The 23,529-nt window shown below is 38.6% G+C and overlaps 3 protein-coding genes across 5 annotated transcripts; 1 reads left to right on the forward strand and 2 right to left on the reverse strand.

Annotated features, from left to right (window-relative positions):
• Positions 1-213: 213 nt before the first annotated feature.
• Positions 214-3,006, reverse strand: LOC134335754 (BOLA class I histocompatibility antigen, alpha chain BL3-6-like). Its single transcript, XM_063018348.1, has 5 exons — positions 2,937-3,006; positions 1,821-2,087; positions 1,013-1,285; positions 415-693; positions 214-317 (listed from the first exon to the last, which is right to left on the reverse strand). Exons 1-5 carry the CDS (start codon positions 3,004-3,006, stop codon positions 214-216), a joined length of 993 nt encoding a protein of 330 aa, XP_062874418.1.
• Positions 3,007-3,987: 981 nt separating this feature from the next.
• Positions 3,988-9,761, forward strand: LOC134335662 (ankyrin repeat domain-containing protein 13A-like). 2 transcript variants are annotated; one of them, XM_063018246.1, is made up of 12 exons: positions 3,988-4,205; positions 4,986-5,121; positions 5,379-5,503; positions 5,759-5,804; positions 6,325-6,468; positions 6,557-6,746; positions 7,077-7,143; positions 7,474-7,555; positions 8,164-8,225; positions 8,350-8,480; positions 8,939-9,096; positions 9,643-9,761. In XM_063018246.1, exons 1-12 carry the CDS (start codon positions 4,125-4,127, stop codon positions 9,663-9,665), a joined length of 1,245 nt encoding a protein of 414 aa, XP_062874316.1. In that variant the 5' UTR covers positions 3,988-4,124; the 3' UTR covers positions 9,666-9,761. The 2 variants fall into 2 exon arrangements, with proteins under 2 accessions (XP_062874316.1, XP_062874315.1); XM_063018245.1 differs by having other exon boundaries at positions 8,939-9,733.
• A 1,902-nt stretch (positions 9,762-11,663) lies between these two features.
• Positions 11,664-18,387, reverse strand: LOC134335663 (class I histocompatibility antigen, Non-RT1.A alpha-1 chain-like). Of its 2 annotated transcripts, XM_063018248.1 has the most exons (8): positions 18,281-18,374; positions 18,097-18,170; positions 15,733-15,990; positions 14,260-14,535; positions 13,223-13,498; positions 13,021-13,125; positions 12,820-12,852; positions 11,664-12,723 (listed from the first exon to the last, which is right to left on the reverse strand). In XM_063018248.1, exons 2-8 carry the CDS (start codon positions 18,167-18,169, stop codon positions 12,599-12,601), a joined length of 1,146 nt encoding a protein of 381 aa, XP_062874318.1. In that variant the 5' UTR covers position 18,170; positions 18,281-18,374; the 3' UTR covers positions 11,664-12,598. The 2 variants fall into 2 exon arrangements, with proteins under 2 accessions (XP_062874318.1, XP_062874317.1); XM_063018247.1 differs by having other exon boundaries at positions 18,097-18,387.
• Between the last annotated feature and the right edge of the window lie 5,142 nt (positions 18,388-23,529).

Consider the following 23,529-nt stretch of genomic DNA (forward strand, 5'->3'; position numbering starts at 1 on the left):
CTTAATTGTTCTATAATTATTCAAGGTTCACTTACCAGGTGGAACAGGATTGAATCCTGAAAGAAAGCAGAAGATGACGAGTGAGTTCTTGTAAGAACTGTGGTCTGTAGATGATCTAATGCTAAACTGAACTGAACTTTACAAAACAATTCAGTAGATTCTTACTGTCTAGTCTGATTAATTAATTCATCTCCTCATAATAAAACAAATCATTCAATTACTTTCAGTTGTATTTGAAAACTTCCAGATCAGAACTCCAGCAATCAGAGCAAGAACAATGACTGCACCAACGATGATCCAAATCAATGCATCTGGATCTACAGAACATGAACCAGAACAGAAGCTCTATTAGAAGCTCTAATCACACTTTCACAATAGAAATGTGGAGATTCTACAGGAACGTGGTTCACCTACCTGGAACTGGCAGCACTAAGTCCTTCTCCAGGCTGCTGTGCTGAACCACACAGGTGTATTCATGTTCCTTCAGCTCCTCAGGTGAGACTCTCAGAACGGCTCTCTTCTGGAAGGTTCCATCCTGGTTTGGTAGAGTCTCTCTGTCATCAACGTCCTCGTGCAGTTCCTCTCCGTCCTTCTGCCAGAACATCATCAGTCCTCTGGGGAAGAAACCTGTAGCGTGACACACCAGCTCTGAAGAAGAGGAACGCTTGTGGAACACAGACACCTCAGGAGGATCTGCAAAGACATCAAGAGTTTGCATGTTCTCCCTTTGTTTGTCCATGACAGTGTTTAAACCTAAACTGATAAATCATGAGTAACCTCCAAGTACCTGTCCAGACATAAATAAAACCAAAGTGTAAAACACCACCTTACAAATATAATAAATCAACAATCAAATAAATGGTGAGATGTTGGGACATGTATCTGCTCTGTATCTGTACAGTAAAAGAACAAGAGTAAGTATTAAAATAAAAGTTTGGATGCATAGACAGATGGATGGATGATATTGATCATGTGGATGGATGTTGATGAATGTAGCTACAGTACATGTTACCTTTCCTCGCCAGAGTCTCTCCACCGTATGATACAAACATCGGTAACCACTCGATACAGGTGATCTGCAGGCAATCCTGTTCCTTTTTACTATAACCCTCATTATTCCATTTAAGTTTACTAATAACAGTGTGATCATTTGCAGCAGTCCAGATGAGAGTTTTCAGGTCCAGACTAAGAAAATCTTCTCCATCATAACCGTACTGATCATATCCATTAGTAGTGTTGTCATCAGAGAGCTCACAGCCATACATCACCAGCAGTGTGTGAACTCCTACAGATACACACACACACACACACACATACAGTATATAGAAGAGGGATTTTGAGAAATACTTCTCTTCAATATTTATTTATTACTTTTCATAATTGTAAAAGCATTTCTGAACAAAATTGTGAGCGCTGCGACAATTACATTTATTAATTCATTCATCTATTAATTGTATAGGCTGCTAATGATCACTGCTAATTACCAGTGTCATAGTGTCTTTTATAGAATGTATCAGCTGAACAGCAGTGTATGGTTAATACACACTAAGTTTGTCTAAAGTTTGAAAGGTTTTTTTTTTTTTTTTAGATTTTTTTTTTGGACTGCAAAAGAAAACAGTCCTTAAAACTGTGTTTCTGCTATTAAATATAACCTCAACAGCTTTCACATTCGAAGATACCCAAAACACTTTACTAATTGTTACTAATTGTCAAAATTCACTTATCATACAGATGCAAAACCTTATACAGAACCTTTCAGAACCAAATACTGAAAAAAACTCTTTGTTACTAAAATATTAAATCTATGAATGTTTCTTTACCTTCATTCTGATTAAAGTGTTCCTTTATGGTATTCAGATTTCCTATTAAATCATACTGATCATGTTCCATACGCTCTGTCTCCTGTGTCCAGTAATCTGTCTGATCATCTTTAATCTTCTTCATCCACTCTGTCTTTGGGATCAGCGTCCTGATGTTACTGTCATAGTAAACAATCTGCTCTCCATCCATTAAAACAACAGCAGTGAACTCCGGGAAATTAGTTCCTGGAGTGACTACTGTCTGGATGAATTGTAGAGAATGTTTCCCTGTTAAAATAAAAGAGCAATTGTAAATGTGTTTAATAATCTGTGATCACACAGTTCATCTGATTTGCTGAAAGTCGTGACTGTACACTCGAAGTCAAAAGTTTGATTGATTGGAACATATACACCAGGGCAGTGGTAGCTCGGTGGTTAAGGTACTGGACTAGAATCATAAGGTTGCAAGCTCAAGCCCACTGTTGTGCCCCTGAATAAGGCCCTAATCTAAGTTGGTCAAGTTGTGAAACTGTGCCAAATCAAGAATGCAGACCAGATCTGCTGGGGCGACTGAAGCAGCCAAACAATGTTTAGATTTGTTACTATAGGTTGATGTTTATAAATAATAGGTTATTTATCATTTTTATGTAATTGCTATTATTTAAATTGAACAGAAAATAGGTAATTTGTTTGTCCAAACTTTTGTATGTTACTTCAAAATACGTCCAAATTTGAAATCATCACATAAAAAACTGGGACAATTTTTCAGTAGATTTATTTATCTTACTATACAATGATTACAAAACAAACCGAGTAATTATTTCCAAGAATAAGTTTCGTAGCATGTGAGAAACATGCATATGTGTATTTAAAAGTTGACCTAGATAATTAAATAAGGTACGAGATTTTAATTTGTATGAGTAAACTTGGGATGTTATAAATATAAAGTTATTCTGTTCGCGTTACGAACCTTACCACGGTCCCAGTAGATTTGGTATAAATATAATAATAATATAAAATACGAGCTATGAAGTCATGTGTTTAAATATGTATAAAATATGTGCGTATAAATGAAATAATAAAATGTTACTAAATATGAAATAAAATGCATATAAATAATAAAATAATCGAACCCACCCGCTGATGTCGCAGATAAAACAAACATGATAGAAAGCGGCACTTCCAGTAGGTAGCTTCTGTGGCCCATGTTCTTGAGATATTACACAGGAACATTAACTGTTCGGTAAGCACATATAACCTTTTGTAGCACAAAGAAAACGATTTAGAAAAATAAGGTTTAGATTTACATCTTCTAAACCGGGGCGTGTCTGTGTCCGGTGCGCGTCCAAACGCTTTTTAGTTTCAGTTTACATCAAGCATTAAATGAAGGTTCAAACACATCGTTTATGATGCTTAAATGCTCCACATTTATAAAGGCACCACTTCTCACAGAATGTTTAGGTATCCATATGTTTATGTATTTTATTTGAATTGAAACAACACAGAACACGCTATGAACGTATGGAAGTGAAGAGCATTTAAAACAAAGCCCAACATAATCAGGTCAGTTCCAACAATGCTAAAATAACATCTCAAGCCACAGTTGATGTCAAAACATGCAACCAGAAGGAGACTATTCGGTTTTCATGGGCGGTGTGCAAGCTGGGAACCCTTCTTGTTAAGAAAAGAACAATTACAGTTTGCTAGAGAACACCTAAAGACCAGGACTTCTGGGAAAAATGCTTTAAATAGATGAATCCAAAGTTGAATTATTTGGGCACAGTAGCAGCAGACATCTTTGGTGCAAACTTAGTATTCGAGCCCGACAAGTTCACCATAACAGAATCCACAACATAAAGAACCTGTAACACGGTGACAAACGTCCAAGAACTGTGCTGCCTATTTTGACCAGCAGATGGGGTTACAGTAATAAAATGGTACAACCCGACTCTCCCTGACTAAATGAAATGGTTTGTCCTGTACATGGACGAGACCATCGTTACACCACACAAACTAAATTATCTTACACACATGAAGTGAAGTTTTAAGCGCAGTACAATAATCGAATTCTGCAGCATGATTAAAACAGTATTTAAAAATAAGTTGTATTGTTTTTTATTTTAAATTTTCACCCCCTCGCTGGTCAGTGGTTTGAACCGAACACTTCCTTGTTTTGTTGAAAAGTTTGATTAGGAAAGTCTCTGCTGTGTACTGAGTAAATCTGATGTGTAAATAATCGCAGTTAAATGAGTTTATATGAATAAAATAATAAATGTAGGAGCAGGTTAGTATCAGAGCCTGGATCTGGTGCTGTTCTGGACAGAGATGGACTTTAGGGTGAAGTTTCCTCTGCACTTGCTGGTGTGGGAGAATGATTACAGACAGCTGGAGAAACACATTCCCACGGTAGATTTACAGTCATATACATTTATTTACTTATATAATGTATATATTTATTTTTACTTTATGGTTATATCACTATAATGTAGGTAGATTAGCTAACAGAGTAGCTAGCTAGCTAACTGTTCTCTGGAAGCTAACTGCACTATATGCATATAATACAAAACTTTTATAAATAAAACGTTCTTAAAATACCAAATTAAATAATTTAATGCTTAAATAATTTACCATTTCGCATTATTAAACGTGGACTGCTCACTATTAGATATAAAGGGCACTAAGTATGGTGTAGAGCTCTATCTTACACCCCTGGTCAGGGTCACGGTGGGTCTGGCCACAAGACTGTCCATACCACAAACATAGGCACCAATGGACAACCTGACTAACTGATATTAGAAGTACAGTGATTAAAGAAAGAGCCTGAATCTTATCATGGACAACTCTTTTTCCACGATTCTTAGAATCTGGTGAAATGAAAGAGTGAAATGTAAAATAAGTATATTTTGTATGTTCTCTTTTATATTATAAAACTGTTATATGGCTGAACATGGCTGTATAAGGGTGTAAAACACACTCAAAAACAAGGTTTAAACTATGTAATACAGTATGTGTGGGGTAAGAACTCACCCTGAACGGGGCGCCTGTCCATCACAGAGCAACACAGACACAGAGGAACCTGCAGTACACCAACACACGACACTCGAACCCATGAACCATGATCCTGTGCATGAATATACAGATGATGTTCACTAAAATCCACAACAAACTGGTCTTCTATATTTCCAGAACAACGTCGAGGAGGTGGACCCGAGAGGTCGGACGGCGCTGCATTTAGCCGTGTCTCTCGGTCACCTGGAGTCGGTGCGAGTGCTGCTCAGACACGGAGCCGCGGTCACTGCAGAGAACGCCAAGAACTGGACCGGTGAGTCCAGCACACTCACGGTTATATTCACTAGAGCTTTGTATTCTAAGTGTGTAGGACCTGGTTAGAGTAGTGTCATTAGTAGGTTATTTGGTTTGGGGTGAAGCTTACAAGTCCAGCAAGCTGTCTGTATTCCAATCAACATGATAATAAGTTCATCTCAGTTTTAAGACTTCATCTACACACAAACACACCAAGAGCAACAACATCTTTTTCTACTGATGGATGCTAAGTATGAAGGTTGCATGTGTGTGCAGTGCTGCACGAAGCCGTCAGCACCGGAGATCCTGAGATGGTGCAGCTGGTTCTGCAGCGGCGTGATTACCTCAAAGCCTCCACTGCGCTGGCAGGAGTTCCAGAGCTTCTGTGCAAGATCAAAGAGGTCAGTGGTTCCAAAAACTGGGTTTTATTCACAGTGTTTATTCATGTGAGAACAGGCAAAGCTATTAAGGGTTAAGGGCTTTGCTCAGGGGTCCAACAGTGATAACCAGCCTTGGAGTTATGAGTAATAGTCGACTGTCGTTAGTTGGCACGTTTGGATGACGCTCATCATTCCTCTCCTCCATCTTCACGTAGATGTAACTCTCAGTTTCCTTTAGGAGGTCTAGACTTAAGTAAAATTTCTTTTCTCGTGCAGTTTTCAGATTTCTACATGGAGATGAAGTGGGAGTTCACCAGTTGGAGTAAGTCTTTACATCCACAGCATCCGTGTCATTCACACTCCACCAGTTATCAGTATCACCTGTCCAGCAAGCTCATGATCAGGTGTCCACATACTTTTGGACATGCGGTGTGCACTGCCTCCCATACGGACCATGTAAGCACATCCTGGCATTTCTCGCTCTGTGATCTCCAGTATAGAGCAATCAGACTACATATAGTTCAATCATAACCACTAGCAAGAGTTTACAAAGTATGTGGACACTCCTCATTATGAAGCTTAGGGTTTAGGGAAGGTCCATTTCTGTTTTAACATGAATTAAGGACCATAAAGACATATGGCACATTTGGGATGAATTGGAATGTCGAGTGCAAGCCAGGCCTTCTCATATACTATCAGTGCCTGACCTCACAAATGTTCTTTTAACTGAATGGGCACAAATTCCCACAGACACTAAAAATTATTGTGGTAAGACCAGTTGGTGGATTGTACACATTAACCCTACAACGTGTGTGTGTGTGTGTGTGTGTGTGGTGTAACAGTCCCGCTGGTGTCGCGCGTGTGCCCGAGCGACGTGTGTCGGATCTGGAAGAGCGGTGCCAGCCTGCGTGTGGACGCCACGCTGCTCGGGTTCGAGAACATGACGTGGATCAGAGGGAGGCGGAGCTACATCTTCAGAGGAGACGGTAGGACCGCACAGTCACACCCCGGTAACGGAACTACAGTCGTACATCTGCACAGCTGACACGTGTGTGTGTGTGTGTGTGTGGACAGAGAACTGCGCTGAGCTGATGGAGGTTAACCACGATGAGCAGCTGGTGGACACCGAGCGCTTTGACATCACGCGGGAGCTGGACGAGGTCACGCTCGACTCCATGCAGCCCGACCAGCAGGAGGTGGCCAAGCGGCTGACCACGCCCGTCGTCAACACCTACCTCGACACCAAGGACATCTCCTTCGAAAGGTCGGTGTCGCATCAGTCCATCACACACTCACCCGCTTAGTTATTCACCAATCAATCCACCTTCTGCATGCATGTTAGGAAACTCACAATGACATTGTACAAACATTCGAAACTCACAGACCTGACTTGAGGTGATGCAGCAACCACTGATCCAGCTGAAATCACAGCTGGACACAAATAGTTTCATTACCTATTTGGTAGGATTATACTGCCAAAAGTATATGGACACCCCGATGAATTAATGAGCACTTTTTAAATATGTAAATATAAGTAATTGGTCCAGGACCTGAAGTTCTGGTTCAGTTTATTTCACGATGCCGATGTGTGCAGGTGTAAATCAGGAATCTGGGGCTGGAGAACAGACAGAACAGAAGAGGTGAACGGATTTGAATCCAAGGTGGGTTCACTTCAGTTCTCCACGTCCTCCTGAATGTCCAGTCTTTAAAATAGAGAGACTTCATCAGATATAGTGCTGCAAAACCTACTTATGCCTCAGCTTTAGCTCACCGACAGATGACCTCCCATTTTCCTCTGTCGTTTCCCTCTGTAATAGAAGGTTGCCCAGGTTATTGTACCCATCCAATCAAATCGGCATTTGTGAGGTCAGGCACTGATGTGGAATGTCTTTATTGACCTATAAAGAACAATTAAGGACCCTCCCCAAAGCAATAGCGGTGTCCACATACTTTTGATCTTCTTGATGATGTCTAATATTTTGTGTTTGTAGGTTTTCTCGGTCAACAACGTGAACGTGGTGATTCGGACGAGGACGGAGCACCTTACTGATGAGGAGAAAGCCAGGATCAAAAGTAAATAGACGCTGATACACTGTAATGAAGCAGTGTTTATTACATTCTGGTATTACCTGGGGTCAATACCTGGTACAGTTACTGGATCAATACTGTGTTGACTGAACTGAGTAAAAAATACCGAGACGAGTGATTTACCGTAGTAGAGAGAGTGTTTGGAGTGTTTTCTTTTCCTGTGCACTCTGGCATCCTGTTTTGGGTTGCCAGTACTGCATGATACCCTCACTGGCTAGCATGTCTCCTCCAGTATGTGTGAAGTTGCCAGACACATCGTTATTCCTACTTTTGACTGTGGGTCCACCAAACAAAGGGAGTCACTCTTGCAGTGGCAATGAGACGCGCCCCTGATTTACAAGTCTGGATATCAAGACACTCACATAGGGGCAATCCATCTTCTGTATGTTTCTGAGAACCCCACTGTAGGAACGTTGAGAGAACAAAATCCTCATGGATAGTCACCAAAGGCGTGGTTTGAACCCAGGTGCTCAGGACCCTGGTGCTGTTAGGTCATAAAATGTGTGAAATACAAATGAAACTTGGTCACGTCAGGTCGTACTGTGATCACACAGTGAATTGTTTCCATAATTCCGACCCTGTCTGTCCTCCAGGTGAGAGAAACGTTCTGGAGTCGTTTCTAGGAACGGTAGAGCAGCAGATCAGCGCCCAAGGGGTAACTCACTCACTCACTCATTATTATTAGTATTATTAATATTATTACTAGTTTTATGTCTTCGACTGTCGATGTGTACAGATTTCCCCCCATTAATGAGTGTTTAAATGTGCTGGTTCGGCAGGATCTGACTCTGGAATACGCCACAGCCACCAACCCAACCGCCATCACACCGGAGGAATATTTCAACCCGGACTTTGACCTGAAGGACCGAGACATTGGAAGACCCATCGAGCTCACCATCAGAACCCAGAGGTGAGTAACGTCAGATAAATGGAGTCTATTTCCAGTCCTCTGAGATACTTGAACACATACTCTTTGACATGTTGAAACGGTGGTGGTGAAATGGGAGCTTGGGTTTTAGATGAAGCTTTCCTCATTCCCTAGTTCCCTCATGTACAGGATTGTGGGTAATACTTAGTAGAATGAGGTTGCTGGTGCATTAGGCTGGGTCCCTGAGATAGGATAAGAACCTCAGCCGTTCTGGGGGACCTCAAAGTAGAGCAGATGCTTTTATCAATAGAAAGGAGCCAGTTGACGTGGTTTGAGCATCTCATCTCAATCAAACATCCCCTAGTCGGCTCCTGCTAGAGTTTCAGGAACATCCCACTGGGTCAGGGCAGCAGAGCTGGATGGATTGTATCTCAGATCCCACAGATGGAGGTGGAATCTGTGGCTGGGGGTAAAAACGTCTATTTGTGTGTGCATTTCAGGTTCAAGGGCACACTGTGGATGAGCGAGGAACACCCCCTCTCCTTGGTGGAACAGGTGACTCCCATTATCAACCTGATGGCTCGTACCAGCACACACTTCGCCCGCCTCAAAGACTTCGTCACGCTCCGCTTCCCCCCAGGCTTCCCCGTCAAGATCGGTAACGTCAAGTCCACGATACGATACAAAACACACACAGCAGTTACACTATATGACCACAAGTATGTGGACACCTATCCTTAAGCTTGTTGGACATTTTATTCTAAAACCATGAGCATTAATATGGAATTAGTTTCTTATTTGTGGCTATAACAGCCTCCACTCTTTTGGGAATTCTTTGCTTAAGATGTGTGAATGAACAATCAGTGTTCCAATTCATCCCACTGGACTTCTTTCAAGTCAAAATATGGACCTGGCTTTGTGCATAAAGGCACAGGCTTACTGGAAACCTGCTCTCTCAGGCTGTCGAGGCCAAGAAGAAGCTGAAAGAAGGACGTTCCAGAAAGAACGTGGACGTTTATGGGCCCCTTCGTTTTGCAGTGTTTGGGTATGGTGATCCGCCAACTCTGAACTCAAACCCATTTTACAGTTGTTTACTTGTTACACAACTTATTACTATTTTAATTGGAACTAATTTTTAATGATTTTAATTTTGGGTTTATTACATTGATACGATTGATTTATTATAATAAATGTGTGTTTTCAGTCTGGTCATCACAGGACCGGTGAGCCATTATTTCTACCAGCTGTTGGAGGTGATGTTTCCAGTGGCTGTATCATTCCCCATGCTCAAACGACTCCTGCTGGAGCGGCTCGTCTTCACCCCTGCCTTCCTCCTCCTCTTCTTCACTGTGATGAACGCTCTGGAGGTACGCGCACCCTTTCCCAGAGCTCCAAAGGTTTAGTGGTTCTGATTACAGGTACCCTAACCACCGTGCTCTCGGTGTGATTGTTGCAGGGTAAATCCATGGCAGATCTTCAGGACACGGTGAAGACGAGGTACTGGCCCGCGCTTAAGATGAACTGGAAGGTCTGGACACCGTTTCAGTTCATCAACATCAACTACGTACCTGTACAGGTGAGAGACGCCAGTAAAGCTCCACCCTCAGCTTCCAGGAGTAAAATCCCTAACCCTAAACCCCTTAACCTTAAACCCTTAACTCCTAACCCTTAACCACTAACCCCAAAACCCTTAACCCCAAACCTTTAACCCCTAATCCAAACCCATAACCCCAAAGCTTTAATCCTTCTTTGTTTCTCTCTGTAGTTCCGGGTTCTGTTCACTAACGTGATCGCTCTGTTCTGGAACGCGTACCTCACCTCCGTCAGGAACTGAGACCCACCGTGAGCTGGAACCCCGTTCCTCCTCAGGTCAGTACTAATGGATCCCGCGTGCCTTTAAAAGATTTGGTACTAAATCAGGTCTGAGTTACTACACACTTCTCATCCGTCCTCAAAATCATAATGAGGTGGAAGTTTTGTTACCTGCTGCTGAGCATCTGGACGACAGCTGGATGAGCTCGACTTCTACACTACAGATGAACATTTAATGAAACCACAGAGCAGGTTGCAGTAAATATTCTGATGTATTTTCTAATTCTGAATAATGTTAGTGTGAGGAATCATTTTAATTCAGTAATTACACGGTTGTCGTTATACTGGACTGATTTTGCAAATATTGCACCACTAAAATATAAAACTGTTAATTTACAGATGTTTGTTAAAAATGTTGAATAAAACATGAGTTTGTTTGAATGAATTCAGTTCCAGTTCAGTTCTTGCCACCAAATTCATTTCAAGCTAAAGGGTAAGGGCCTTGCTCAAGGGCCCACAGTGGAAACTTTGTGCTGGTGGGACGATTACTAGTGATACTTGTGATAAATAACTCCAGAGAATGCATTTCTACTGCTCCACAGTCCACTTGCCATCTGCTTTACACCACTTTACCTGACACTATACTGCACATTGCTTGTGTTTTTGGCAGCTTGGCCTGGTAAACCCAATTCCTGGAGCCCCTGATAAACAGATCTGGTGCTCATGTTGCTTCCATCAGTATTAATGCTGCAACAACTAGAGAGAATTTAAAAAAAAGAAAAAAATAATATGTTCATGTTGTGGAGCTTTTAGTCCATTTCTAACCACACTGAAAAGCTTCTGATGTGACGCAGCGTTGTGTCATTTCTGCCATTTGGTAGGTCTTGATGCAGCGGTCGAGTGGATTCAATCGTTATTTTTGGTGCTATATTCTAGTCAGGGTTGTGGTCCTGGAAATAAACATTCTGAGGTAGTTGGTTACTCATATTTAAGTCGAGCAGTTACCTAAAAGTTTCTACAGATGTATTACACAGCCTTTTCTAAGGTGCTAGGACTCACAGTGGGAGTCATTATTTTGAAATAAAGGAAACTTGGAACAGTAGTGAGCAGTGGTAGCTCAGTGGTTAAGGTACTGGACTAGTAAACAGAAGGTTGCCGGTTCAAGCCCCGCCACCACCAAGTTGCCACTGTTGGGTCGCTTTGGATAAAAGCGTCTGCTAAATGCTGAAAATGTAAATGTAGTGAATCCGCCCAAGAGTGACCGACCTGCTAAAACATCTCCCAGCCTGAGCTACAAGTCACCCAGTAGGTTACAGAAGACACTAACAACACAAGGTGTAAAGAAGCAAATGATTGGATGATTGTGTGGTGCCCTGTTTTTGCTCCCTCTCAAGCACATGCAAACACAAGTGGTTTTCTTTACTGATTTATTTGAAGTCATCTTCGTACTCCCATCAAACCGTGAAAACTTTTAAAATACAATTTTACACATACAAACCACGTTAATATATTTATACATAGTTCATCAATATACATACATATTTATACATAAATTTCTTTACATACATTTTAACCTGCTTTTACGCTGTTCTACAATGGTCAGGACCCCCACAGAGCAGGTATTACAGTATTTAGGTGGTGGATCATTCTCAGCACTGCAGTGACACTGACATGGTGGTGGTGTGTTAGCAGAGGTGTAACTAGGAGCTCATGGGCCCCAGTGCAAAAAATAATATATGGTCTAGTAACGTTAAGCAGGTTACACAGATTCCCAAAATCCCTTGCTGTGCACTCACTGTGTATTGTGATTACATGAATCTGATATTTCATTGTCTTTTAGTTATTTTTATATTTTACTTAACGAAAATATTGTCGTGTTTTTACTTCCACTATCACCGCACTTTACCGCTAGCATTAGCCACTTGCTATTGGATCGTACTTTGTCTGGAACCTCACCCTTTGACCTTACCGCCATGGGAGACCCTTCCAGGAGCTTAAGCTCCAGACGGCATCGCTCTTGGGTTCACTGGAACACACAAGGTTCTCCACCACGGCAAGGTGACGATCCACAGAGAACAAAACATATGGATACTGCAGTGCTGAGAATCATCCACCACATAAATAATACCTGCTCTGTGGGGGTCCTGTGGGGGTCCTGACCATTGAAGAACAGCATGAAACACTATCATATACAAGACTAGCAGAATTAGCACAGCACTAAAAAACCCCAACCCCCCCCCAATAATCCCATCTAACATGAATAAGAGACTCTCAGTATAAACCCCCTCCAGAAGCTCCAGAAGAAAAGAAAAGATCTGCAGATGTGTGTGGATGTTTGAGAGAGTTTTTCAACTCCGACTCCTCGTTCCAGTTGTTGGGTCTAATTCCTTCATTAAAGAAATATCAGAGCCATTGGAGGAGGTGGATGAGCTTTTGGAGGAAGAGTCTGTGTTTTCAGAAACAGATTCCCACGCTGTATAAAAGTAAAAAATTGTGTACAATAAACATCACAACCTGGTAAATTATGTATTTGTGTTTATCAAACCACCCAGATATCATAAACACTTACAGCTGTTGGGTTTTGCTGGAACTGGTCTGAAGCCTGAAAGAAAGAGGATGAAGCCCCAGTTATTACAGGAACTCTGAACTCTAGATGATCTACTGCTGAATGGAACTGAAGTTCTTCATCTAGTTTCATTTACTCAATAAATCCAGTTTAAAAATCAAAGTCTCGACATTCGTTCTCCTGAAATCACTTTTATCTTCTTACCAGAATTCTTCTTCTTCCAGATCAGAACTCCAGCAATCAGAGCAACCAGAGCAAGAACAGCCACGCCTGCACCAACGATGATAACAAGAGATCCTCCACCTACATCTACAGAACATGAACCAGAACAGAAGCTCTATTAGAAGCTCTAATCACACTTTTACAATAGAAATGTGGAGATTCTACAGGAACGTGGTTCTCCTACCTGGAGCTTTAAGCACTAAGTCCTTCTCCAGGCTGCTGTGCTGAACCACACAGGTGTATTCATGTTTCCTCAGTTTCTCAGGTGAGACTCTCAGAGCGGCTCTCTTCTGGAAGGTTCCATCCTGGTTGGGTACAGTCGTTGTGATCTCCACGTCCTCGTGCATTTCCTCTCCGTCCTTCTGCCAGGACATCATCAGATCACTGGGGAAGAAACCAGTAGCTTGACACACCAGCTCTGGTTGAGGGAAGTGCTTGTGCACGGAGGCTTCAGGACGATCTGCAGAGGCACAAACATGATTTTTTTAATGATAATATTTTGTGACTTTACTTTATTGTCTGTTTTACCACCACTTTGTCATATTCAGGGTCGCAATTCAGGGGACTGCATGTCTTTGTACTTTGTACAAACAAATTATGTGAAAAATCAATAAACAGAACATTTATACTCGGCTCACAGTGTCATGCAAAATAATAATACACTTATTACATCCTCTGCAGTGAGGAAGAAACTCCAAAATGGTATTTATTTTCAAAAATGAACATGGATGGCAAAAGTAAAAAACTAAGGATTTCATGAATTGCACAATGTTTTATCTTTTTCCTTGTGTGTTAAATGTTGTTAATAAACAGCAATTGTTTAATTGAAATGTGCAGAAGTGTGTATCCTGTAGAGAGTGTGTTCATATAGAACAGCAACCCAGTTTTAAATCAAATTTTCACCTAGGGATTTTTGCATGAGATGTACAAGACTTGTTACATTATGGAAATGTGTTTTGGTGTAAAAAAGCAGTTAAGATTGTAAACAAGCTACATAATAAAGTTCAGTTATTGTATTAATAATAAATGCATAAGTACAAGTAATCCTACAGGGTTTAGTAACTTTTTCCTCTGTTCATTAACTTTTATGTTCTTCGGTTGTTTTAGAGAGGCAGAAATAAAACTGAGCAATAAAAGATGATGATGATGAAGTGAGGAAATGAGCAGCAGGTTTTCAGTGATGAATGTAGTTACAGTAACAGAGAAGATGAAACACGTTACCTTTCCTCTCCAGAGTCTCTCTGCCATACGATACAAACTTCTTTAACCAGTGCATACACTCGTTCTCCAGGTAGAACTTCTGGTCACGTTTATAACCATTACCCCATCTGTGTCTGTCCTTAAGAACTACAGCATGATGATTAGCTGCATTCCAGGTGAGAGTTTCCAGATTCAGATCAAGGAAATCTTCTCCATCATAACCGTATCGATCATATCCTCTAATAGTTCCATTATTATCAAGCTCACAGCCGTACATCTGCTGCAGTGTGTGAACTCCTGCAGATACACACACACACACACACACTTAGTGCCTTATTATCTAAATTTAAAATTCAAATTATTCATAATATTTAACATTTAGATTAATATTCAACACTTTAACATAAGTATTAAGTACTTAAGTATTTAACCACTTAAGCTTTTACTTTTTTACTTCACATGTACACACAAAATGTCTTTTAACCTTGTACTTATAAATATTGATGGGGGAAATTATTCAGTAACTATATTAAAACATAAATATATACAAGGTACATATAAAGCAATCAAGTTCTAAATATTAATGCTGTAAAAAACATTTTACAATTTAACATTTTAAAATCATTTAAAATTCTCCTCTACAAAATGATTAAACACAGAAAAGGAGCTTAAAGCAGACACTTTTGTATCTTAACTGCTTAAAAATATGTGGACTGGCTACTCTAAATTACATCTATGTGCGAGTGGAAAAAGTTGTGTTTCATGGCTTTTTTAAGAAATTGGCATCCTGTCCAGAGTATATTCTGGGCACAGCAGTAAAACTTTATAAATTTAATCAACCTATCAGCAGGAGGTTGTGAATCACACCAACTGTAAAGACGACTATCAAAAAAACTTTGCATCAGTGTCCCAGCAGGATAATGACAGGATAACACATTAAAAGGTATCCAGGGATGGATGTGAAGAAAACATTAGACCATAGCAGTGGCCTGATATAAATCCTGATCTAAATAATACTGAACGTTTGTGAATATGCTTTAATTTGTAATTGGAAAACAGAAACAATCAGTTACAAAGTTAAACTAGTCGCAAGAGTGAGCAGAAAGGATGTAGGATGTCCTGCAAAATATTAAGATAATTATATATTTGTCCATGTCATTTTGTTTGTTTTATTATTTTAAATAACAACATGTTTAGTCAATCAAAAAGTTTTTGTTCCGTTCGATCAGAAACAAATAATAATATAAATGTACACAATGGGCAGTAGGAAATGGTTATTACAAACTAAGAATTGTTGTAGCAGGATTTACATGGACTTACATTGGACTGCGAAAGTAAAAAAAAAAAAAAAACATTTTGTTTTTGCTAAAACCCTATCTCTTTACTGTCCAGTGGTCTTTTTAATGTCCTAAGATTTAAATAATCTGGTCACTAAAACAGAACATTAAATATTGAGCCAACTTGTTTATTGCAATACTAAATCTCTGTTCACACCTCCAGTCTGATTAAATCTCTCCATCATTGTAGTCAGAAGTACTTTGAAGTCGTCCTCATCGTCCTGCATGCGCTCTGTCTCTCTGATTAAGTAATCTGGATCATCAACCTTCTTCATCCACTCCGTCTTTGTGCTCAGTGTCCTGATGTTACTGTCATAGTACACAATCTGCTCTCCATCCACCAGTCCAACAACAGTGAACTCTGGGCAATGTACTCCTCTGACTGCAGTGTAGAAGTACTGCAGAGAGTGAGTCTCTGTGAAAAGAAATCAATAGTTTAACATTTCAGTTTTATCGTTAATCGAAAGCCTGGTCAGCTTCCATAAAGCTGAACCTGATCAGAAGCTCTGCTTCCTCCCTCACGCTTTTCAAATCTTACGGTATTTTTAAAAATGTGAAGCGCCAAATTTCTGCTTCAGGTCTACCTTGAAAACGGAGACTTTAAGACCTTCGCGCATCCACAGTAAGGGAGGGGTGGGTGTGGTAGGCAGTTGGAGCTCACTAATTGGTTGTGGAGGTGCTCCCTGTTTGAGGCGATAACACAGAAACTAGTGCGCGATCTACAGGGGTTGGACAAAATAACTGAAACACCTTTTTATATCTTCTGTACATATGCAAATTCTGCTGAACATGTAAATTTGTACATTGTCTACATAGTCTTGTCTGTATATTGTATTGTTTGTAAATTGTAGAGAATCTACATAGACTTGTCTGTATATTGTATTGTTTGTAAATTGTAGAGAATCTACATAGACTTGTCTGTATATTGTATTGTTTGTAAAATGTAGAGAGTCTACATAGACTTGTCTGTATATTGTATTGTTTGTAAAATGTAGAGAATCTACATAGACTTGTCTGTATATTGTATTGTTTGTAAAATGTAGAGAGTCTACATAGACTTGTCTGTATATTGTATTGTTTGTAAATTGTAGAGAATCTACATAGACTTGTCTGTATATTGTATTGTTTGTAAAATGTAGAGTCTACATAGACTTGTCTGTATATTGTATTGTTTGTAAAATGTAGAGAGTCTACATAGACTTGTCTGTATATTGTATTGTTTGTAAAATGTAGAGAGTCTACATAGACTTGTCTGTATATTGTATTGTTTGTAAATTGTAGAGAATCTACATAGACTTGTCTGTATATTGTATTGTTTGTAAAATGTAGAGAGTCTACATAGACTTGTCTGTATATTGTATTGTTTGTAAAATGTAGAGAGTCTACATAGACTTGTCTGTATATTGTATTGTTTGTAAAATGTAGAGAGTCTACATAGACTTGTCTGTATATTGTATTGTTTGTAAATTGTAGAGAATCTACATAGACTTGTCTGTATATTGTATTGTTTGTAAATTGTAGAGAATCTACATAGACTTGTCTGTATATTGTATTGTTTGTAAATTGTAGAGAGTCTACATAGACTTGTCTGTATATTGTATTGTTTGTAAATTGTAGAGAATCTACATAGACTTGTCTGTATATTGTATTGTTTGTAAAATGTAGAGAGTCTACATAGACTTGTCTGTATATTGTATTGTTTGTAAAATGTAGAGAGTCTACATAGACTTGTCTGTATATTGTATTGTTTGTAAAATGTAGAGAATCTACATAGACTTGTCTGTATATTGTATTGTTTGTAAAATGTAGAGAATCTACATAGACTTGTCTGTATATTGTATTGTTTGTAAAATGTAGAGAATCTACATAGACTTGTCTGTATATTGTATTGTTTGTAAATTGTAGAGAATCTACATAGACTTGTCTGTATATTGTATTGTTTGTAAATTGTAGAGAATCTACATAGACTTGTCTGTATATTGTATTGTTTGTAAAATGTAGAGAATCTACATAGACTTGTCTGTATATTGTATTGTTTGTAAAATGTAGAGAGTCTACATAGACTTGTCTGTATATTGTATTGTTTGTAAAATGTAGAGAGCTAACAACAGCCAGAAACAAATTCCTTGTGTGTGTAAACATACTTGGCGAATAAAGCTGATTCTGATTCTGATTCTTTGTTGTGGATTTCTTTGAATGTAAACACGTAACCTTAAATTTGGTGTACAACTGTAATCTTTAAAATTGTATTTACAATTTAAACTAGTAATCTATTTTTATTTGTCTATGAACTTTAGGCTGAATATGTATTATATGTTATTTCTAAGTAAGATAAACTAAAATGCGTCACACGAACGTTTGCTGCGTGGCTATATCCGGGATACTCAGCACACCGTTCGAAATATTATTGAACTATGCGAATTTAACGTTATTTAAAATAAACCAATCATACATTATACAGTTTATATTATACAGTAAACTATAGATGGCTTTAAAGATCACAGTAAAAACATTCTCTGACCTGCTGCTATGAGCTGTGAAGTCAATGCGAGGAACGTCAGAATCATCTCAGCGGTTTTATAGTCCATAACCATACTATGATAACCGCAGCACAAATGAAATAAAAAAGCTTATAATTATTATAAATATTATAAATGTTTTTATTTACAATATTTATAATAATTAAAGACAAATAGCTATGTTACTGTGTGTGTGTGCGTCTGTGTCGTTGTCTCGCACGCTAAAGCTTCCAAACAGGAACCGCAGTTTCGTTTACTCTGAATCGAAATGGCTGCCAGTCAAGTACGTTGCATAATAGACACGCTTCGTAATTTATGAGTTTATAAACATAGTATACATGTACATACATGTTTTATTACATGTTCGTGATTTGAGATACGAAATAAACACTGTTCAAAAAAATTAAGGGAACACTTAAATCACACATCAAATCTTTACTGATATAAACTGTGTAATTATTAAAACCAAAATCATAAACTCATTAAAGCCTGGATTCAAAAGTCAAAGTAAAAAAAAAAAATTACAGGCAGCATCAACATCTGCATAAATGCCATCATTGCATCTCAATGTGTCTCTGTCGTGTGTTTGGCCCCCACACACTTAACTTCTCCTTGTGCTCCTGATGAGACAGTGGGTGGTCTCCTTGAGGATCTCCTTCCAGACCTCGATTCAGGGCATCAGTGTACGCCTGGACAGACTGTGGTGCTACTTTATGGCATCAAATGCAATTATACATAACTGATATATATTGATTTGGATCTGGGAACGTTTTGCTACCTTGCCTTAAATGTAGGCATAATTCAATCAACACTTAAATGAGAAAAAAAGACGTGCTGTGGTTGCATTGCATTGTTTCAGAAAAATCCTCTCTTGTACAGAGATGTGGCTGTGTTTGTTTCTGCTTTAAAACATAAGCGCCATGAACGAATCAAATGTAACATCATTAAACAAGTTTATAGTTTATTTCTAAATTTTTGTCATCATACTACTAGCGTTCTCTCTGTCACACTCCCTCTGTGTGTGTGTGCGGTTCCTTTCGTTCGTTTTAAAGAGCTGTTCAATAGAATCAGATCGTTTGCGAACGACCCATCACTAACAGACAGACAAGCTTGAGCCAGTTTGCCGCTGATATTCACTGATATTTTCAAAGAGATGAACTTGCACGTTATCTACCTGCTCTGCCATCATGTTACTATTCTTCACTTTTGTTGTGTAACACCCACCGATGATGACGCAGACTTGGTTCCCAAAAACTGGTGGAAACAGGTCAGTTCTCTACAAAACACCAAGGTTCGAAGAAACCTGAACAGAACTGGTTCAAGAACCAGAACTATGGTTCTTTTGGTGGAAAAGCGCTAACAGTGACACCTACTGGCAGGAGAAATTATACAACAACAAATGTAATAGATTGTTTTCATTTTCTTAGCTCTGCGCTCTCTCTGCACCTTATTTAGGGACATTTAAATATTGAAAACACCGGAAAAACACCGCCCGCTGTGCGAATGATTACTCCCTGTATATAGTTAATTTCCCTAAGGGGATCAATGAAGTCTTATCTTATATACAGAGACGATTGGAAACAAGTTGTTTCACGTGTTTCGAAAAATTTGGTTCGTAATCCAAAAATTGTTCGTACGTTAAGTTGAAAAAGATCACTCGTAACCCGACATGTTCGTAGTGTCGTGTTCTCTCAGAAACAATTAGATGTGAGACAACTGCGAACTAAGCACGCGAAACAAGCAAGCTTTATTAACATAACGTTTATCATGAATGTATGTGAGTATGAACGAGTGTAACTGAATCTGTTTTATTTAATAACAGAGCTGTTTGCCGACACTACTATATTATAGTGTTATGACGGTCCCAGCCCTTTGTTGTGGATTTCTTTGAATGTAAACACGTAACCTTAAATTTGGTGTACAACTGTAATCTTTAAAATTGTATTTACAATTTAAACTAGTAATCTTGGTGAGTTTAACTATTTTTATTTGTCTATGAACTTTAGGCTGAATATGTATTATGTGTTATTTCTAAGTAAGATAAACTAACGAGGCTGAAGTTAGTTACTTATTCGCAGCTTCTTATTTAGCGGCTGAAGTTGGTTCCTTATTCATAAATGGAGCGTTCGACATGGATATTTGCTGCACACTTTATATTTTACCGACATAAATCAACTAAATGAAGACGTGAACATAATTTTTTTTGGCCGATTCTCATTGTGATATTGTCAATGTAAAAATGTGATTCAAATATAATTAAAATATTTACTTTGTAAAATATTTTTTCAATTCATTCTTTCAGGCTGCATTTCCACTGTAAGGAAAACCTATTTTTATTCAGAAGCAAACTGGTGGCATAATTCATGTCGGGCCAGACAAATAACAAATCCATCATACAGAACTGGTCCTTCTCTGTAAGAAAAAGTTGATTTTAAACTGGCCCAAGTTCATTCTATACCTAAAATCTATAGGCAATATGGCACACTCAGCAATGGTGCACATGAAAATTGATTCAAAGGGGCAATTTCAGAAGCATACTGGTGGCATAATTCAAGTCGGGCCAGACAAATAACAAATCCATCATACAGAACTGGTCCCTCTCTGTAAGAAAAAGTTGATTTTAGCCTGGCCCAGGATCATTTTCTAACTAAAATCGAACTGGCAACATGGCACACTCAGAAATGGTGCACATGAAAATTGATTCAAAGAGAAAACAAATTAGACAACCAAGTTAACCAAAAAGAAGAATTCTCTCCCTGTAAGCAATTTTTAAATTTTAATACTTGAGAGAACATGGCAATCATATTAAGAAGTTGCAATCTTTGCCACTGTCTCCTGGGGGCCCTTCACTATACAGCCTACTTGTTCATGTGACGAAAGCAAGTCGCATATGCGATAAACAGCTTTTAATGAGCAGAACCACGAACAAACACGGACTAGTGAACACTGACTAGCAGTAATTTAAAAATAGGCACAAATGTAGACCACAACAATAACCAGTACAAACAAACACAAACGGAAACCACCACAGTAAGTAGCAAAAGAAAAAACAGGATAGAGGAGTAGGCCTATTTGGACACACAGGTAAAGTGAAGAGCGCTAATAACTGGGCGTGGCAATGAGGGCAACAGAGTGTAATACACAGCACACGGTGACATACTGGCAGAAGAAAGCAAAAATATAAAGTCTTGTGCACTTTTAGACATTTCAGACAGTGTTGCCAGTAAGTTACTGTAGTTCAAATTTAAAGTACCATAACCGTATTTTACTTTTTCAGTAACTTGATCTTACTGTAATCGCATTTTACAGTAACATCACAGTAAAAACTTAGGTTAACTGTACAGTACTGTAATTATTTGTTAAATTCTTATTATTTAATTCAAATTTTAGAAACTGTAAATTATACTTATTTTAATTATATTTTACACAATACTACTATTTAATCCACACAGACACAAATGTTGCAAGATCAAATTGTTAATTTAAAGCACTGCAAATGCTTAAAGCACTTCAACAAAAACGAGCAAAAATACAGAATTTCCTTAAAAATATTCTTACTTTAATCCATGCAACTTTCAAAATGCATTTAAAACACATCTTCAGTACGTACAATACACTTCCTCTACTGGTGGGTTGCCGACACATGACTGGTGGTACCAAAGAAATAAAAATAATGCCTTAATTTTATTGGCTTTTTCATTGCACCATGCTATTATATATGTCCTTGACTTTCCCTCTGGGATTAATGAAGTGATCTATCTATTATAGCTACACTTGTAATTGAGAAGTCTAATGTAACCATAAAACTATTGATTGATCAATTGAAGGACTGTATGATCATTGAGATTGCCTGTGATGGATGTGACAGATGGTACCACCAGTCATGTGTCGGCAACCCACCAGTAGAGGAAGTGTATTGTATGTACTGAAGATTAGACCAAGGTTAACTGGGACGTTATTTCCAAAAAGTTTGCTTGTTGCTGTATTTTATTTTATGTTGCTCTTTTAGTTTATTTAAAAAGTAGATAGTAAATTAATCATTCATTTCTGTTTAGTAACTGCTTTATCCTGGTCATGGCCGTGGAGGATCCAGAACTGTTCCTGGGGAAACTGGATGTACGGCAGGAGTGCACTATGGATGTGATGCTAGTCAATCCCAGGGCACCATCCCAGATTTTATTTTATTTTGTTTTAAAAAATATATATTTTTATTAAGCTATAAATATGTATTTAAGTTTTAATTTGCATTGAGGTGGACTTCTTTATTATATATTTGCATAATTGTAATATATGCATAATTTAGTTTAACACTAATTTCTAATACAGATATTTTGTTTTTAAAATGTGTGTGTGCATGTAGTTTGCATTAAAAAAAAAAAAAAGAATCATCACCCAGTAATATACATGTGGGGAACCATATTCCCCAGGACTCCAGGTAAATGTGTTCCCCCCCTGTGTTGTCATTATAATGGACTGATCTATAGGTTAAACTTGTTCTACATAATGACAACAGGTAAATACATCACCAGCATCACTGTAGTGTTTTATAATTACACACACAGTGATATACATGTGGGGAACAATATCCCCAGGTCTCCAGGTAAATGTGTTCCCCCCTGTGTTGTCATTATAATGGACTGATCTATAGGTTAAACTTGTTCTACATAATGACAACAGGTAAATACATCACCAGCATCACTGTAGTGTTTTATAATTACACACACAGTGATATACATGTGGGGAACCATATTCCCCAGGTCTCCAGGTAAATGTGTTCCCCCCTGTGTTGTCATTATAATGGACTGATCTATAGGTTAAACTTGTTCTACATAATGACAACAGGTAAATACATCACCAGCATCACTGTAGTGTTTTATAATTACACACACAGTGATATACATGTGGGGAACCATATTCCCCAGGTCTCCAGGTAAATGTGTTCCCCCCCTGTGTTGTCATTATAATGGACTGATCTATAGGTTAAACTTGTTCTACATAATGACAACAGGTAAATACATCACCAGCATCACTGTAGTGTTTTATAATTACACACACAGTGATATACATGTGGGGAACAATATCCCCAGGTCTCCAGGTAAATGTGTTCCCCCCTGTGTTGTCATTATAATGGACTGATCTATAGGTTAAACTTGTTCTACATAATGACAACAGGTAAATACATCACCAGCATCACTGTAGTGTTTTATAATTACACACACAGTGATATACATGTGGGGAACAATATCCCCAGGTCTCCAGGTAAATGTGTTCCCCCCTGTGTTGTTAGTATAATGGACTGATCTATAGGTTAAACTTGTTCTACATAATGACAACAGGTAAATACATCACCAGCATCACTGTAGTGTTTTATAATTACACACACAGTGATATACATGTGGGGAACCATATCCCCAGGTCTCCAGGTAAATGTGTTC

The sequence above is a fragment of the Trichomycterus rosablanca genome, chromosome 21, assembly GCF_030014385.1.
Source record: "Trichomycterus rosablanca isolate fTriRos1 chromosome 21, fTriRos1.hap1, whole genome shotgun sequence".
Taxonomy (NCBI): Eukaryota; Metazoa; Chordata; class Actinopteri; order Siluriformes; family Trichomycteridae; genus Trichomycterus; species Trichomycterus rosablanca.